Here is a 19,855-nt window from a genome sequence, read left to right as displayed (position 1 = left end):
TGGGGAAAACCAAACAATTAAACATAAAAGTAAATTATGAAGTAGTGGTGGGGAAAGAAGTGGAATAAAGGAGCCGCCAGAAACTTGTTTTTGTTTTGTTTTTTAAGCGATTGGCTGCAAACCTTTGATTTTTGTATAAATTCTATTTCAACTTCAAAATCAAACTATATTTATTCAAAATTTTGTTGGAAAACCAAATAGTGCCAAAATAGGGAGCTTTATTTAAAGATGTGGTGTAGTGGTTGTGTGGATTTGGATGTGGTGAATTACGGAGCTCTTAAAAAGCCATAAAACTCTACTTTAGCAATGTTTTCACTTTACTGTTTGTCCTCCTTTCCCTTCTTTATTTCTATTTGACTCCAGTTTCTCCTCCCATGTCCCCTCGTCTTTTTGCTAACTTAGTTTTATTGATATCTCCTCCAAGACTTCCTGTTCAGTATATGGGTATTTTCCTTTTCCTCCCTCCGTATCCCCCCTTTCTCACTCTCTATTCTCTTCCTCTTCTTCTTCAGCAGCAGAATGCTGTCCCAGCTATCTCTGTTCTAGACTTGGTATGTTCTTCCTGTTAATGACGAGTATCCTCTCCCTGCCCTTACATCACTTCCTGTTTTCTGTCTGGGCTGCCCACCTGTTTCCTATCTGTCTCTCCCCACCCATCTGGACTACTGTCGTCGTTTCATTGGGGTGGGGGCGGGGTTGGAGGCAGGGCCCGGCCATGATTAGCTTAAGAGCAGCCGGTCATGGAGGGAGGGGGGGGGCGTCCTGGGATGCTTGATGTTGATTGGCTGGGGAAGCTGTCCATCTCTTTGTCCACTCAAAACAACTGCTGGGGAGCAGCGAGTGAAGCTGCTGCTTAGATATGGTAAAATCCTGGTTTTTCCAAATTATAAAGCCAGCAGAAAACCGAACGCTTATGTGCTTCTAGTGTAGCAGAGCTGAGGTCGATGTGGTTCTTGCAGTGATGTTTTGAGTGCATATTGAGGTGGCGCCTGCATGGCTGAATGCATCACAGGGGGTGTCCAGGTCCAAGCATGACAGTCCTGTGAGCCCCCAGCGCTGCCTGCACTGGGCCACGCCATGATGTTGTGGTATCCATCCATCCATCCATCCATCCATTTATCCATCCATCCATCCATCCATCCATCCATCCATCCATCTGTCTGTGACCAGCTGAGCCTCTTTATTTTGCCTTTTAAAGGGTCTTTTCAACCAAAACAGAATACTTATTTTCTCATTTAGTTATTTTCTCTTGTTATCTGTCTGTTAGATAGATTTGATTTTATCAGTCCAGGTTTCAGGTATCAATCTCTGACATTTCTGCCTGTAACATGTATTGTGTTACAGAAATGTTACAGGCAGAAATGCTTCCATTCACATTTTCCCATTTACCTCTTACATGAATGGAAAAAATTAAAACAAGTATCTGAAGTTAAACAACAAAACAAACTTGTTGTCTTCATTTTAAATCTGTTGACATACATTTGCTCGCTGCCAACCAGGAACAAATTTTCTTATTTAATTTTTAAAAATTGAAAATGAAATTAGATTTTAAAACTTAATATAAAATGAAATATGCTAAATAAAAAAGTAGAATCAAATAATGTATACAGAGAAAATAAGATAAATAATTAAATAAACTTAAAAATGTATTAAAGGGAAAATACACTCAAAATAAAATCATTAAAATTAATTTAAAAAAAACAGAGTGAATAAATAAAAGTTTACAAAATGTAACATTAAATGATATATACAAATCTAAAGTGATTTTGATATTTTACACTTAATCCAGGTAATTACAAAAAAATATATAATACATAAAGAATAAAACAAACTTTGAACATTTAGATTACAGACCCCTTATAAATTTGAAATAAAAATCATCTCTCAGTATATTTCCAAAAGACTGTCTCAATGTCCAAGTGTCTCCATTCGTCCCCATTAAAACTGTTAAGAGTGAAAAATTTAGTCCACTGGAGAGGAGACAGAGAAATCATAACTGTGTCAAAATATGTAGTTTTGAAATTTGGTTGAACTGACCCTTTAACCACCATCCAGCTCAGAAAAAAGGGTCTGTTTGTTTTGTTCATCCCACTGGGTTTATGTTGGGATGCTTTGTTATCAGTCCATTTCTGCAGCAGCCCACTGAGCTTACAGCCACTTGAGGTGCGCCTGATTTATACTACTTCTCCTGCTTAGCGGGACTTTTCACTGTTCTGTACACAAAGTCAAACACACCTGAAGTAGCTGCAGGAGGGTCTGTCTTTGTTTCTGTTGCCTTGTTCTGGTTGCTGTTGTTATTGTCGGTGTCTGCATGTTCAGCAGTGTGTGTGCCTGCCTGTACTGTGTGTTTGCAGTGCACACTGCTCCGCCCCTCTGGAGCAGTCCTGTGAAACAAAACAAACGACTACACAACATGTTATAACATTAGTGTCCAAGCAGTGGCACAGCGTCAATGGATGTGGAGATGTTGTCAGAGCTATAATTCATGTCATACTAACTATTTTCTTGTTTGCATGTCTGCCGTTTGGCATGTTGTTGTGTGTGTGTGTGTGTGTGTGTGTGTGTGTGTGTTTGTTTTGCATGTGTGTGATCAGTTGCAGGATGAGGAGCGACGGCGTAAGCAGCAGCTGGAGGAGATTCGTAAGCGGGAGGCGGAGGAGCGACAAAAGCAGGAGGAGGAGAGGAGGTGGAGGGAGGAGGAGAGAGCCAAACGAGAGGCCGAGGAGAAGGTCGGTTTGTCTGTCCATGACGTTAGAGGAGAAATTATGTGTGGTTAATTAATGAGTTAATGAAGAGAAAGTATTGTAGGAGATAATGTAGACCTGAGCCAGTCTGTTGATAGGATAAGAGATCATATCTCAAAAATATCCTCTCTTCATTTGTGTCCTTTTTATTTGAGGCTGAAAAGGCCCCAAAGCTAGTAGTTCGACCATCATTCAACACCGCAGTGAAATCATCTGAAAGCCAAATCTGTTTTACTGGTGGCACAAACTAAATATCAAATTATGTGCCCCAAACAAAGTAGATTAACTCCCACAGAGTTTGTATGAATTTAAAATAACCAGAAAATTGTGTTACTCGGAATAGTTCAGAATTGTACGAAATACACTTACTCACTTAGAAGAGACAGTCTTGCACTTAGGACCACAACTTGTGAGCAGACTGTCCAAAGTGGCCTGCTGTTTTAAGAAATTATGATATAAATTGCTTTTTATGCCAATTTTTGTTGGTAAAAGTTTTTTTAAAATCTGTAATATCCCTAATTAATGACCAGCACCACTTTACATCTTCACTAAACATACAATAGGTGTCTGCTTTAGAGTGGCTAAACCCACCTTGAATTTCAGTTTTGCTCCTCCAAGAGAAAAAGACTGAGCACCTTTGTTGTAACATAATGTGTCAATGATTCATCTTTAAAGGTGCTGGTAGGTGGGTTTTGTAGCCATTAGACAGAGCCAAGCGTTTTCCCTGTTTTTTTGCTAAGCTCCGCTAACCGACTGCTGGGCTGTAACTTCATATTTACAGTAGAGAGATGAGAGTGGCATTGCTCTTCTCATCTGATTCTTTGCAAGAAAGTAAGTGTATTTCCAAAAAGATCCAAATTCCTTTAAATTAACAGGCATTTTATCAGTTTGAATAGTATAATAAAATGTATAAATAAGTTTGTTAGGCTTTCATCCCCACTTTTATAACAAGGTTGTAATTAATGCAGTATAAAACACCTACATTATGTCAGTGACAGACTACATTTTTATGGCTCATATGGATTTAAAAGAATTAAATGATGAATTATTACAGTTCTAACCTGAGGATGTACAGCGACTTTAGAAAGTATTCAGATCCCTTTGCTTATTGCAGTTTATTGAGTGGTAGATTCAATGTAAAATTGATTCTTCTTTGGCAATAAATTCTGCACACCCTAATCCACCCACCAGAGCGTTTAACATGGAATATGAAAGGGACTGAATATCTAAGGGAAAAAAGGTAGAACAAGTTATAGTTTTTGTGTTTTTGGTTTGTTGCTGTGGATAGTTGAGTGAAGAATTTAATGCCCCCCCCCCCCAAAATGTGGTAATACAGTAAAGTATCCAACAAGTGAGCGGATCTTAATACTTTCTGAAGCTGCTGAATATCCTGTATGCTGCAATGACTTGAGCTTTGTTTTTTGTTTCTTGTCTTTTGTCCAGGATATTTAATGTATATAAAGAACTCTGCTAATTTGGAGTAGCTACATTTTCCTAGAATAGTTAGAAAATATTTCAAATTTTACATAATTTTGTTCTTTGAGGTTTTAAACGACCAGTAGTCTAATCCGGTGTCCACCCGTCCATCTCTGTCTTGTGTGTTAAATCAAACATACTCAGTGTTTTTATCATTGTGTTGTGTCCACTGACATCACCATGGTTACATTATTCTGGTGCATTTGTCCTGTGAAGTGTAGAGCACCGATCACACCACTGGTTGTTTAAAACTCAGAAAAGTATCTCACAGAGAAAGATTAATTTTTAGTGGAGTCAGTAAGACAGTTGGTAGTGATATACATTTTATTTTTAAGATGTTCTGACTGTTGATCTGATGCTGTTTGTTTATTATAAAGATGTCCAATTGCATGTCCTCATCCTGTGCACCCCCACCCTATGTGATGTGTTGCTGTTGTCATGTTATCTGCTCCCACCCACCTCAAGCATGGGACTCCCATCGTGTTGTCGTTGTTGTCGTTGTGTGTCAGGAAGTTATTTCAGTTTTTTGGGGAAGCAGTTATGATTTTGTGAGGTTCTTTTTAATTTCTATTTTATTTTATTTCTTTGTTACCATTTCCATCCAGCATCGCTCTAGAGCACTGTGTTTAGGGAATGCCGCCCACCCTCCCACTTTTCCCAACAAACCACATGCTTTTACGATCAGTTCATGCACACACACACGCAGACACACTCAGAAATCTACACCCACCCACCTGCCTCATTCCCACCCTCAGCCATCCATACCGCACATATTCAGAAAACCCACTCATTCAGAACCCACACACCCACTAATCCCTCCCAGTTTCTTCAGATTCAACCATCAAAAGCAGCTCGGATACATCCACAGCACTACAGACCACTCGACTACACTCAGCCTCCAACACATGAAATGGACCCCAAAAAACGCGAAGATAATCTGACATCAGAAGCATCCAGATTGAGCACATGTGACCCGGAGCGGCTGGTCGAGCTCCAAACCAAGAAATCCAAACACATTCCTCCAGTGTAGATTCATGTGTAACATCACAGGCCCTCCCTGAAAGTGTAGATACTGGAGCTCAGCCACTGGAGACAAAAAAAAAACTGCCCACAAAACCATTTAGTGTACACAGAGAGAACCGAGGCACATATGGACACACAGTTAGTGCACACATGCACACAAATCCACGGTGAGGGGGAGGGCCGATGGTGGTAGACAGGGTGGTCCAGGAAGCAGCGCTGGTTTACCATTTGCAGCCAAGTTTTTAGGTGGTGTGGATCGGTCGAAGCAGGTTCTTCTTCCAGATTGTTGGACCAGTCAGAGTAGATTTTGTTAGAAAAACAACATGTTTGACTTTGGCAGCGATAGATCAACAAAGTCCTGGACTTACTTCTGCTGTTTAGACAGGATCAGAGCCAGCTTAGGAGAACCAGACAACTGCTGGATGCGGCAAACCAGGAGGGTTCAGTCCAGCTCAGGGGCGACATTTCTAAAACTGTTATTGGATTTATTCTGAATTATAATCATAAGATTTTAAATGGAATGTAAATAGTTTCACAACCTTACACTTGGCAGTAAAAAGCTATTTTAAGAGGCAAACGCAGATGTGGTTCTGGTGTGATTTTCAGAGAAGCCTCCTCTTACAAATCAGAGAAAACAAGTTGAATCAATCATGAAGATGAAAAGTGACTTGATTCGTTGTATTTAATAATATTTGAAATAGTTTAACTCATTAGTCAAAGAGTAGAACTACAAAACTTCAGATGTTTAGTAATTTGTCAAGTAGGTAAAATTGATGTAAAAAGAGGATTTGCTGCTTTTCTTTGTTGGTTTAAGTTAATTTAAATGAAAAATCAACGGATTTATCTTTGACTAAAATAATGCAGCCAGAAAATAATCTTGTAATATTGCATCCATTCAGACCATTAAGAAAAGCAGAGACAAAACACAAATACAAAAATATTTTCCCAAAAGGGGAAAGTCATTACTTTAACATACTTCAAGGACTATTTAACTGGGTGTGAAACAGTCTCAGTGATGGCTTATAATGACCTGCATAAGAAAACAAGACCAGTAGAGAGAAGATTGGCTACTTCTGTATGTTTATTTTTTATTCTTAATGCCTGTCACCAGCTCTGATATCAGAAATAAAAAGTTTTTATCATGGCTGGGATCTAACGATGAATTTAGGAGGCTCAAAATTTGAATGAAGAAACTGCTCTGTATTCTGGTGGTACAGATGCGGAACATCTGTTTACATTAGCCTTGGTACCGAGCTTAATTTTATGAAGACAACACATTACTTTGTAATATCGCTAACTTGAGCTTCAGCTCATCAAAATGGCTATTACAGAGTAACAGAATCTGTTAGCTGTAGGCTACATGTAGGCTAACCTGAATGTAAACATCACCACTTTACAGTTAATAACCTTACATTGCCAAGTTGCAGCTTTAAGATGGAATTTGACTCTCAAACCCTTTTTATGAATGCCGCCCCTGATCTTGGACCATTATGAATCCTTAGTGATGTGCTGCAGGTCTGTCAGCTGGTAGACATGCTGGACTTCTTGCTGTATATTCTGAGGCAGCCCAGTTAGAGCAGGTGTGGTTTGTCCCAGGAGAATGTTGTTAGACTGATGTGGTTTTACTTGTAGTAGAAGAAGAGTTGTTGTAGGTGAATAGGTCCCCAGTTGTATCTGTAGCTGATTAGCCAGATAATGTCCATTACTGAGGTGAGAGCCAATGAGAGTGGAGCTTACTAACAGGTTGTCCCTCCCCTAGAGGAGACAGGAGGAGGAGTACTACACTCGCCTGGAAGCAGAGCGGCGCCGGCAGCACGAGGAGGCCGAGAGAAAGCTGCTGACGCCTGACGATCCGGCCGGTCTGTATCGGCCCCCACTGCCCCGGGATTACCAACCCCCTGCCCCCCACAACCCTACTAACACCCCCCCGCCCCCCCCACAGAGAAACACCTCCTACCTCAAAACCCAGGTCACCTCCCCCGACACTCTCTACACCGCCAAGTTTGTCTCCTATGCGGGCGACGAGGACGAAGACGAGGATGCAGGGAGTGGCGGCGGCAGCCAATCAGGTCAGGTGAAGCTGTCGGCGACCCGGAAGTCGTATGGTGACCTCCCGGCCTCCGCCTACTCTAATCACAAGCCTCAGCCGCCGCCCACTGCGCGCAAGCCCCGCCCCGTTTCTGACGGCATCTTCCTGTCTGGCTCGTTCCAGCCGCCATTCAACAACTCCAACAGTACAGGCCCCCCCCTTCCTGCCAAACCCAGCTCCATCCCCCCCGGAGGCTATAAAGGTAGACCCAGAGAGAGAGGAGAGAGGAGTCAGGCTCGCCACAGCGCCCTCCACAGCTCCCGTACCTCCCTCTCACTCACTCATTCTTCATTTTTACCTTCATAGTTTAGTTTGTCTTTATTTTTACTTGTTTTTCAGTAGAGAGGTCTTCTGCCCTTTTCATTTTCCACCGTCTACTTTTTCCTTCTTTTACATGTTTGTCCAAATTTTTTTGTCGTCAATCAGTCCCTCCGTTCATCACTTTATGTTTTTATATGTGGAAATTTTCCTCCCTCTCCTCAAAACGAATCAGATTGTACTTGTTTTGTATTTTTATTTATGTTGGTTTGTTAAAACACCTCCTCCTGTCCCCGGTAATTTTTCTCCTCCTCGTCTTACTCCAATCACCACTCTCCCCCCCCCCCACACACACACAAACCTTCGATCAGCACAAGTGAAACAGAAAAAGCAATTGATAATCACACCACCACTTTTTGCTGCAGATTGAGACCCATCAGAGCCAATCATAGTACTGTTGGTGTTGTCGCTCGCCGCCTCTTTTGTGTCTGGTTTGTTGCTGCTTGGGATCGGGGGGCGTGGCCAGCCGTCAGTCTGCCTGCCCGCCCCCTTCCTGCGCCGTGGCTCTGCTTAGCGGTGTTGGCTTTAAAGGGAAGGAGACACACCATTGGCTTTACACACCTCATCAATCGCCCGATTAAAAACCAATCAGCTCTCATTTCATCAACACGCAAAAATGCACACAGAAGCAGTGTGTTGAGTGAGAGGCCTCGTCTGTCTGTCTGTGGATGTTTCAAAAGCTTCTCATGGAACAAACGTTTCAAGCTTCTGTTACTCGGCCGCTCCTAGCAGTAGTCATCCATTACAGCTGCTTATATTCAGGATATTAAAGGTCACATCTGGGCCATAGCTCCCTCTTAAAGAAACGCATTTATCACAAGGTTAAAAGGAGTCTTTCTTAACATAGATCAGATATTAAACAGCCGCTTTTCTTGGTTTATCCATCTCAAATATTATGTCAAGATAAGCATCGCAGCTTTTCTCTAAAAGGCCTCATTGTTGGAAAGAGATATCCAACAGTAGACGGGTCAAACTGCAGTCAGTTGGCAGCTGGCAAGACATTTTTGCTCCCAGAATATCCCTCCATGATTTATAGCCCTGACACCCTGCCTTTGTTCAAAATTACTCAAGGAGATAAAAGTGATGAAATTCATCCTGTATGACTTTCGGCTGTTTTTTTTTTGAGGTATATGCCAAAAAACACTGGACTGTCAATAATGAAGAAGATTAATGTCATATATCTAACTTATGGTTTTCAACAAAGTTCCCAAGATTAATTAAATACTACTACTACTAATGATAAACTTTATTTATATAGCTTTTACAAATAAAATAAAACCAGACTTTTAAATTAAAGTAAAAGTACTAGAGCAAAGGACAAGATCACATTTAAAAACAATACAGGGATTAAGATCGAATTCAAAGATATATAAACCAGAGTAAGATCATGTTTCAAACATTTTCAAAAGTTTGCACAAAAAAAAAAAACAGTTATGCCTTGTTTTGATCAAGACTCGAAACATCTGTAAGCAGATGAGAGACAATTAACACAAGAAGCAGTCAGTAAAAAAACATATTTCTGCTCCACAAAATGTTTCATATTTTTTCAGACTTTCCTCTTTTTGCTATCAAGGAAACATTTCTTTATTTAAAAAAACTTCAAAAAAAAAAAAGTTTAGGAACCCCTGGTGTAACTCAGTGGTTCTCAAAATGATTAGTGGATTTGAACCTATAAACTCTTTTGGTAGTAACTGAAATATGTCCAAAAGTATCAAAAACTATTAAATAAAAACTCTTTTTTGTGTGTTCAAATTTTTCCAAATTTTAGAAATTTTTTTTTGCAAATTCAGGACCTTTTTCTTCTTATGTTAAAAGAACATGTTTATAATTGTCAAAGTAGAGTCATAAAAAAAGAATTGTTTTGGTATCTGCACGATAAACTCATGTCACGTATCAGTGCTGCCAGCAGACTTCATGTCGAGGCGTCCACAGTGCCCTCACTGTCCGTCATGAAGCTCTTCATAACAATTTAAGTTTAACAATTTGAACAGCCACAGACAAACAGAAATCCGAGTGCAGCACAGTCTGAACTCCATCACTACCTGAGGTCCAGGAAACGGCTGCCTGCATCTTCAAAATAAACCTCCACCACCTCTGCTGCTTATTGAAAACTCATCCAAGACCTCACGGAGAACTTTGTGTTGCATTTTTTACTCCAATCAGTAAAAACATCCCACTAACGCCCCACTACCTACCTACCTGCCCCAGCCACCTCCCCCTCCACCCACCTCCCCCACCTACCTCATGAAATAAAATAATCTGCATGTTCTCACACACATGCATCATAAACACACACACACACACACACACACACACACACACACTGCACTCTGGCTGCCAGCAGCTCACCCAGTTAACCGGCTTGATGTCTATTGCTTTTTTACTGCCTGTGCGTAGCTTCCACCAGGCTGCTCCGTGCTCTCTTTATTGGTCTCTTATTCTTTGCTTCCTCCTCCTCACTCTGCCTGTCTCTGTTTGTCTGTCTGTTAATTTCCCAAATTGCTTAATTTGACTCCCTGTACGTGCTGTGTCGTCTGCCTTGTTTTTTTCGGCTCTCTCAGCTGATCCTTCATCTCGCCTGTCAGTCTGTGTCTCTGCTGTCTAACGCTGCAGCTTTACTAAACCTGACTACAACTCCCACAGGGCATTGCGGCAGGTTCAGGTGACCCCGAGCGGCACCTGAGTCTCTGGCGTCCCTACATGAGTCTACAAATGTATTGAATGGTTTGATCGGCTGGCAGCTCCAAAAGCCCCGGGTCAGGATTTGATGAAAGATGTGGCCTCAGATATTTTTTTAATCAGAATGAAACTACAAGAAAAACACGACTGACGCCAGAGAAAGCTACAAATTCAATCATCCCCAGAGACGGATGTTCTAACAAAACTGTGTATTGTACAGAAAAACAAAAACAATGACTTTTTTAGTTTCCACTGGCCTCCCAAGATAGCTGAACCAGGGTGGAAGAAAAACATTGACAATCTTTGAGAATCCTTGAAAAGCCAGTGGATGACTTCTTAGTGAATCTTGAGAATTTTTGCAGCGCCAGAAGTATAATTTTCATCTCTTTTGGCTCCACAGAGGAATGTTATTGGCCTTCGATGAGGGTTGTTTCCCTGTGGTGACTTTGTTCTCTGCCAGTTTGTGTTCATGTGGTTTGAGGCTGAAGTGGGGACCCGGCTTGATCCCGACCCAAACTACACTCCATATCTCGTCTCTGCTTTAGTGCTGTAAATCCCATAGAGAGGGGCCTCGGAGCTGCCAGCTGGACTGATCCAACTGGGTTCACACCCTGTCACTGTGTCTGCATCTGAACTGTACCAACCTCCCCCAACCCACCCTCACCTCGCCATCTCATCTTAAACAAAAGACCAACATGCATTTGGAATGCAAGTAGAGTTACGACTGGATGCTTAACGTCTCAGTCCAGGGTTGTTTCTGGGTCAATACCTGCCGTCTGGTAGGATTCAACCACTGTTTTCAATTAGAGAGAAGAACTTTACTCTACTGTTGTGCCACCGAGAGTCTGTAGGGTTTTATTCTCTCAATTTAAACACATACTAGCAGTGTTTTAGCAAGTGTAATGACAAGTGGTCACGGTGCTCCATTGGTTGTGCTTCTATGATTTTACTCACTTTTAAGTGTCGCATTAGAAAAGGTTGATAGAAGCTGCAAAAATTCTGAAAGAAAGTTTTCAGACACAGTTAAGATGTTTTTTGGCTTTTTTCAAGGATGAGTGGATGCACTCCATGAAAAGACCTTTTCAGAATTAGTTAGTTAACGTAGTGATCATTCAACTGCTGTGACTGATCAGCTGTTTCCACGCCGATAGAGGAAAAAAATCAATTGGATGGAAGCAGCTGTTGTAGATTTGTGACTTTTGTTGACAATTATAGAGACCAAGAATATCTCCAGTCTGGATCAGCAGGTAGAAATTAAGGTTTTTCTTTCCTGCTGAAATAAAAACCTGCAGACTTCTGGGTCACATATTTGTGAGGCGTCTCACTTAAGCCTGGACGTTGCTGCAGTTTGGTAAGACACAGGGACACATGTGCCAACTGTTTAACGTCCACGTTGGGAGTCAAAGGTCGGGGTCACCCTCCTAATGTTAGTTCCACGAGCTTTAACCGAGCTGTGTGTCACACAGGATATGAGTTTTTTATTTCATTTATACTTCTATACTTGAGCTTTTATCTTCACAACCTGGCTTCAGTATTCGATATAAACTCTCACTGGGCAACAAGTAAATCTTTAGGAGGTAAAATAATGATAGGTGTTAAGAAACGTCAGACATGTTTGATGGTGACCTCGGCCTCAGACCCCACCCACACTTCCACAGACCATTATGCTGCTTTGGAATGGCCCTTTAACAGCTTTTTAACGCTCTCTCCCTCTCTTTTCTCGGCTCGCTGCTCTACTTTAATGAGATCTGATATTTTCTGCCTAACGCTTCTTCAGAACCCGTTCCCTCTCTTCCCTCCTTTTGCTCAGGCTGGTCTGTGGGAAATGAAGTGACGTCGAGTGGAGAGGCTGCTGGGTAAAGGCGACCGAGGTCTCTGGTCAATAATCGATAGTGTTACGGAAGATGATGGAGTTTTTAAAGGTGACTCTGTAGTTTAAAACTGCCTGTAATTCCCTCTAAGCTATGGGAGTAAAGGGACCAGAGATCACCACAGCCGTCACCCAGCAGCTTCTGTCTCAGATATTTTCGGATGACAAAATCTGTACATGAACGATGCTGACTCATATCTCACTGCTCTGTCTGTCTGCTGTGTGGCTTCTGAACGTCGGACAGGATTTAACTCGTACACTGGAAACTCAGCTGGAGTTGTAGGATCAGGAGAGGTCTACAAGGACCCGCGAGACAAATGGACGAAGAGGTGAGCTCTCTTTATATTTCTGTTCTCTGGTTTCAGCAAATTCACACAAAATGCCAGTTTCTGTAATAGTAGGCCAAACCTGTGTAGCCAGGAGCTCCTGATTTAAGGTGTCACTCACCTCACTTCATAGAAAAATTTGAATCCCAGTTACCAGCCATTCTTGTGAACATGATATCTCAGGATGTGTTGAGGGAATTGCTTCAAATCTGGTTCCATCGTCCTTTTGGACTCGAGGCTGAACGGTTTAGATTTTGGTGGTCAAAGGTCACTTTGACCTCAAAAATGTGTTTTCAGCCCAAACCCAAGAATGAATTCGCTAATGATGACAAATGTCTGTGTAATGTTCTGCAAAAACAACATTCTGGCCAATGTATGACACCATAACTCAGGAACAGAAGGGGAGATGGTGAACATATTTCACATTTGGTCGGACACTGAATCTGTGACATTAATCTTGGGAAATTCCAGGTTCCACATCCACGTCTGAGAATTTGTAGCTTCTTCGCGTTCGATCAGAATCAGCTTTATTGGCCAAACGTGAACACTTAACTAACACATCAACTGACGTACAGTAGCAGTCGAGCACAAGTTAATTGATTTTGTGATTGTTGTGTTTCCATGTGAAGAAGCTCTTCTCTGTAAAAACTATATAGTCTCCAAGTGAAGACGGCATGTTTCTCACTGGAATCATGTATGTCAGTGTAGTGATAACTTCCATGTCACCACAAAGACCCTTCAAAGTCAACTGTATATGAGTCATAAAACTGTGAGGTGGTAGTTTGAGTTATGTTTTATTGAGAGTCCTGACCTTTTTAAGATGAGATGCACCTTTATTGATCACATGTGGGAGAGATTTAGTTGACCAGCTTTACAAGGAACAAACACTGTGTAAGAAACACAAAAAGTACCAGCCAGGCACGCAGGTGGTCGAGTGGTTAGAGCGCATGCCATAAAACGCAGCCGACCCCGGTTCGATTCCGGCCGGAGGTCTCTTGCTGCATGTCACCTCCCCCTCTTTCTCCCATGTTTCCTCTCTGTCTACTGCTAATAAAGGTGTCTATGCCACAAAAAATCTTAAAAAAAAAAATGTACCAGCTAAAGTAGAAGACGTAGAAGTAAAATAGAGTAAAATTAAAATAGAGTTAACTGAATAAGATAAAGTAGATTAGTAGAATTTTAAAGATTGTTGAGGTCAAACAGCATCTTAAACTACTCATAGAGGAAGTACCAAGTTGTTGGTCTGAGAAAGAATTAAGTGTATTTTAATTTTAAGTGTGGTATTGGTACTTCTACTTATGTAAACAATCTGAATACTTTCTTCATCAGCTGTTATCATTTTTGGGCTTTTGTACAACTTTGTGTATTTTGTAGATATTGATATTGATTTATTTATGCATGTACTATTAATTCCACATATGTTTCTCGTTCCAATGTGAGTGTATTTATAGACCCAGGTGACAAGCTGGCAAATGATGGTTCTATTGAATTAAATACTGGGTACAAAATAATAGAACAAATTCATTTCTTGTATAGTAAACATTTTAGATTAGAGAAATATAAATACATGATATTTGCAGGTCCTCAAAAATCTTAAAATGCACATAGCTCTTTTAAAAGCCTTAAAGTCATTTAAGTGTTGTGATATTAGATATTTGAGGTCTTAATTGCCACAGACATTTGATCCAATTTAAATTTATCCATCTTTTAATTTAGTTTGGTTAAAATGAGTGTGTGTGTGTGTGTGTGTGTGTGTGTGTGTGTGTGTTTTGCAGTCAGGAGCAGGAGAACTCGATCCCCAGCGGCGCTCCGGAGAGTCTGACCTTCAAGGAGCGCCAGCGTCTCTTCTCTCAGGGGAAGGAGGTTTCCAACAAGGTCAAAGCTTCGCGCAAACTCATGGAGCTGGAGAACGAGCTCAACACCAAGTAGACCCGAGCCGTTCGCCTCCCAGTGCCACCTTTTTTTGCGGTGATGTTGCCTCCTGACGACATCACCGCAGTAACGCTAAGGTGCTCCTGGGGAAAAAATTCGGGCGGAGATAGCCGGCGCTCGCTTCCCTACCACTGACCGTCTCCTCCTGTTTGTGTTTTTTTCCCCCCTTTCTTTTTTTATTTTAATCATTGAATAACTGGACCATTCACTTTTTGACGTAGCTATATCGTTGCAATAGGAGAGACATTTATGGCTTAAAACTTTCTTCCCCCTCGTTAAGGTCTGTCAAAGATATATAATGATAAAGCACTGTAAAAAAGTTTTAATTGTATCTAGTGAGAAATTGAGAATCACAGGACAAAGGGGGATATATTTTTGTTTATAAAATGGTTCTTGGGGCGAGGGATGGAGAGAAGTTTGTTGTCATTTAAATTTTTTTTTTTTTTTTTTTTTAAATAGCTCACTGAAATATGAACAATTTTATGGTGTTATTTTATGCTCTTTTTGTGCATCCAGTTGTTTTCACACTTTTAATTCTTTCTTGCCAGCAGAAATGCCCACGTTTGAGCTCCAGACCAATCTTTATTTTTATTTTCTTGTTTTTAAAAAAAAAAAAGAATTCAATTCTCAGTGAGTGGAAACACTGTTATTTCATTCCGTAGCAGGAAAGCATGGGATTTTTCTTTCTTTTTTTTGTGATGTTTTAGATAAACTCTGAAAGGTTCTCCAGAGGACCAAACAGTCCAGAGAAGGATCTTTAAGTGCACAACATTACTGTAAATATTTGGGTCCACAACTGTCTCACTCTTTTACTACTGTAGAAACCTGCCAGGCTACTAAAAACTGCAAAACTAATGTGATTTAATAGATAATCCAACAGGAAGTTCTGCTAAAACTGGACTGTGTCCCCGCTGCCCCTCACCGTCAGTGGAGTCAAGTTTTTAAATGTTTCGCCCCAATCTGAGGTATCATTAATTTTACTTTGTTTTAAATCTAATAGTCATTTTTTTGAAGAGTTGTGTGAGATTCATTTGATTGATTGTTCGCTAAATTCAAGCCGGAAAAAGGATTTCTTTCACTCACAATGTGATTAATGTTGGTTTTCACGATAGAAAAAATAAATTAAAACTACTCCTTGAGTCCTTGTTTGCTTCTCAGATATTTATTTCAAACCTTGTGGAAAAAAAACAAACATACTTGCACAAAAACTTGTTTTTAATATTAACATATGTATCTGCAAACTGTTCTGAGGAGTGGATTACATTTGGGACTACTCGTACTGTGGTGATAATCCGTGTTTTTCTGCATTAGAGACAGAAAAGTGTTCTGTTTTTACACCAGCTGTGGTTTTGGGGTGATCCAGATGTTTTTGGGTTTTTTTTAGGACTGGATTCAGGGTGACAGAATCGTGATTGTACAAATATATATACACACAATTTCCATGATCACATTCACCACCACTGCTGCTGTGCTGATGTAGAAGAGGAACGCACTTCAACCCCCGGTGTGAAAAAAACAAAACAAAACAAAAAAACACGATTTAAAACTAGTGACGTTTCAAATGTATCTCTCTTCTGCAGTTTGTTTGAGTGACTCCATCCTGTGTGTGGATTTATTTTTATTTTTCTCTCCAGGAGCCTCCACTAAAACTGATTCTACAAGATAAGATGCTGTTATTAGAACTGACCTGTAAAAACACTACAGAGTGTCTCCTCTCCCCCCACAACAACAACAACAACAACAGCTACTACTACTCCTTTCTAGGTTTCAAAATGAACTGAATCATTTAAATGGTTTCATGTTTAGCCTTTTGTAAATCATTAATAAATACAGATTTTTCAACAGTGCGGGCTGGAAGTGTGGTCTTTTGTCAATGTGATAAAAGTGTACGTTGATTTGATCTGTGCGTTGGTGATTACATGCAGACGCTCTGATCTTTAACTTTGTTTTTGTACTTGAGTATTTCCATTTAGTTTATACTTACACATTTACCTCTTTCACCGCTGCATTTATTTTCTGACAGTTACATTTTAGTTAGTTGACTTTTCTGATTTTGATTCTGCCATCACTGTTTTTAAGCGAATTCCATCTCTTAGAATATAATTAGTCTCACTTATCGTAGGATGTTTCATTTTTCAAACGCGTCTCTTAGAATGAGCGTTTTCACCATAGACAAATGAAGAGTAGACGCAAGGCCGGATTATCCATAGGCTGGATTGGGCAAGTGCCCAGGGGCACCAACCATTGACCACCAGTGGGGGGGCACCTCATGACACGAGTTTTAAAAATCTTTTACGTACATTTTTACATTATTCACTGGAAATTGTTGAAAGACCATACATTACTCGTTAGTGAATATTAATTTGACAAAGATAACCATCTATCTATAAATACAAGGAATCTCTGTCTGTCTGTGTGTGTGTGTGTCTGTTGGTCAAATATCTCTGCGGGTAAGGATCACACTGACCCGAGACTTTCAACATGGCTGCTGTGTGGTTCAGTGGTGTGCATCTAAGCATTTGTTTGGACTGCAATGATACCGTGAATAAATTATTTCATAAATGCTTTACAAATTCCGCCGAGCATTGTCCACCAGAGCAACCACAGTCACGTGCGCACCAGAGCCAATCACTGCACACCGTGGCCACGTGCGCACCAGAGCCAATCACTGCAGAGCTCAAGCCCACGACATACCTGAAGAAACAAGCAGATTTATACCTGCAGCGGCGCGAGCTGGACCGGGATTTTGCCGGCGGTTCGGTCCGTTCTGTTCTGTTCTGTGCATCTAAACTGACTGTTGTGGATAAATGAGATTAAACGAGTCTGGACCGAGTCTGTTTGGGTCTGAGGAGATCCGGAGACGCGCGGACAACAAAGTGGAATCGGAATCTGTGGATGTTCGCTAGATAACCGCTAGCCGCTAGCTACACGGCCCACCTCCCGAGGCGACGGACCGGCCGCATCGGCATGTCCAAAACCGGTCCTAGGGTAAATAATGTCCGCCATGCTTTTTCACGAACATTGCCGTCACGTTTGCTATGTGTCTGGTGCAGGAAAAAACGGTAAAAACGGGCTTTTGTCACAAAACTGTCCAAGCAGCAAGTTTGATTGTTGTGGAAGTTGTGGGAGGGACCTAGGCGGATGTTTGATAGGCAACGACGGTCGGTGTGTAGACAGCGATATTGAGAGTTGAGAGATTTGTGATGGGGCGTTCAGACCAAACGCGACAGATGCGAATACAATCGCTTCAGACGCTTAATTCGCGCCGCGCCAGACACTCCATTCGCGCCGCGCCAGACGCTCCATTCGCGCCGCGTGATCATTTTGGACTATTCGCTTCATTCGCGTCATTCCCGCTTGCCCGCTCATTTTTGAACCGGTATTTCTCAACCCGCTGTCTTTCCACGTCTATTATGGCTGATATCACCACCGTTGCTGCACTGTACCTGCTGTCCCCAAGGCCGCTTTAATGCACGGGCTTACCTGGGCTGAAGCCCAGGGGCCTCACGCGTTCAGGGGCCTCCCAAGTTCAGGTTCACAATGAGCTGAAAAGATCATATTGTTTTGTAACTTGTCAGGTTTTCTGTCAATCACTCTCTAATCGCACGTTACGTGGCTGCTGATTGATCCAAATTAGGAGTTACCCACGTGGCCCCATAGCCTATGGCCCGTGGGCTGACCTATCAGAATGTCTATAGTTAGTTTTGGGGTGTGTCCCTCTATGATTGATTGACATTTAGTGGAAAATGTCGGGGAGGACGTTTGAGAGTGGTGCCCAGAAAAGAAAAAAACTTATTAAGAAAGAGTTGGGCGAAAAAGAATTACTGAAGAGCATCCCAACGCTTTTTTAAACCAGCTGCTGCTGAAGATGGACCCAGCACCAGGGGAAGCTCGCTATCTCACACACCGGAGGGAGCGGAGGATGCGCAGGCCGCGCAGGTGGATGTAGCTGGAGAGGAGCAGGGGACCGCCCGCAGCAGTGGAGGGGAGGAGGAGGGGGGAGCACACGAGTCCCGGAGAGAGGACCAGGCTGCAAAGCAGTCAGGGGGAGACCAATGACCCATGTAACAGTGACCCGGGCCGCAGGGGAAACAATACTGATGCAAAAGTGCGCGCTTATTGGGCGAAAATGGAGTCCTGTCAAAGTAAAGATGCTAACATGATGGATCACACCCCATGCAAACATGTTCTATCCTTCTTAATTAATAGAGAGGCGTTAGTGAAGCCTGTTTCATATGTCCACGCTTGCTCTCCATGACTTCTCCACACCGGAGCGCACAACAAGGATGCGCTCCGACTCGGACTGCCCTTCCACCTGGACACCGCATACCTCGACCCCGTACTCTGCCAGAATTTACCCTACACACGGTTATCGTATTTCTCCTTTCACGGACTCCTCGGCGTGTGTGATTACTCCTTCAGCCTACGTTCATCCGCAAAAGGAGCGGCTCGAGTGCGCTGCGTAAATGAAGGCCACGCGCGGCTCAGAAAGCATCTGCCGCAGGAGCTGGAAGACAAACGACTCAGCGAGGTGGAGACACTGCGGGTATCTATTTACTATATCAATGTGGAGCCTGCTGGACTTGTATCGGGATGGAGGTGTCACTCGGAGACGCGCGTAACTGCGCCGCTGCAGCAGAGGTCAGAGTGCAGCAATGATGGCGAATACTCGCTCAAGTTGGCACAGCCATATAAATGTGCCACAAAGTGAACCCAGTGGGAGACTTGGAGATCAGACGCTAAATTCAGATTTTCTGTTGTTAACGTAGTGCTAACTTGAGCCAGTGTGCAGGCGAAGTTGAGCGCACAGAAGGGGAGATTGAGAGCAAGAGTGAGCAGTCTGCAGCGCAGCCAGCAAGAGTCTGTGAGAGTGCAGGGGTTATTATTGCACCTTAAAATGCATAAAAGCAAACATGCAAATACATTTATTGAGCACAGAATATATTTCTGTTTCCGCAAATTAAATTATGTTTTTAGATTATACTGCAAACCTTCTATAAATGTTGCTCAGTTTCATCTTTTTGTCACCTGGCATTAGGCCATATTGCTCTCCATGGGGCTGAATGGAGTGTGTTTGTGTCTGTGCAGGTGCATGTGATTGGTTCACAGGCCCACTGAGGCCAGAGAAGAGGCTTCCACTTTGATCTGTTGCTGTTCTTCGCTTATGCCGTTATTAGTTATTATCAATGTTTGTGTAGACAGGTGATGGTTGGTGATGTTTTTCATAATATCGTTTGAAATCATATTTGCACACATTTTGGTTTTATTATCACCATACGTTGTTGTGTGTGGTTCTTCAATAAAGTGTATTGTGTTTCTACTCAAGTGGGCTCAGTGATATGTTAATAACAATATTATGGTGTTTTCTGGCTCAAAGAGGGAAAATTCACTGTTGTAT

General features: G+C 41.9%; 1 protein-coding gene across 13 annotated transcripts in view; it reads left to right on the top strand.

Annotated features, from left to right (window-relative positions):
- afdna (afadin, adherens junction formation factor a) overlaps positions 1-16,304 on the top strand; it is a 114,652-nt gene extending 98,348 nt beyond the window's left edge. For 7 of the 13 annotated variants that reach the window (XM_030405998.1, XM_030406007.1, XM_030405997.1 and 4 more), the window contains 5 exons: positions 516-551; positions 2,595-2,729; positions 7,003-7,534; positions 12,444-12,528; positions 14,301-16,304. In XM_030405998.1, the coding sequence (XP_030261858.1) occupies positions 516-551; positions 2,595-2,729; positions 7,003-7,534; positions 12,444-12,528; positions 14,301-14,454 (942 nt within the window). In that variant the 3' untranslated portion in view covers positions 14,455-16,304. Of the gene's footprint in view, positions 1-512; positions 552-2,594; positions 4,769-7,002; positions 7,535-12,443; positions 12,529-14,300 lie in introns of those variants that run through there. The other 6 variants (XM_030406006.1, XM_030406004.1, XM_030406003.1 and 3 more) reach the window with 5 other exon arrangements.
- The last annotated feature ends 3,551 nt before the right edge of the window (positions 16,305-19,855 follow it).

Source organism: Sparus aurata, chromosome 22, assembly GCF_900880675.1.
Source record: "Sparus aurata chromosome 22, fSpaAur1.1, whole genome shotgun sequence".
Lineage (NCBI taxonomy): Eukaryota > Metazoa > Chordata > Actinopteri > Spariformes > Sparidae > Sparus > Sparus aurata.
The sequence above is the reverse complement of the archived record's forward strand: the minus strand, read 5'-3'. Positions and strand labels throughout refer to the sequence as shown.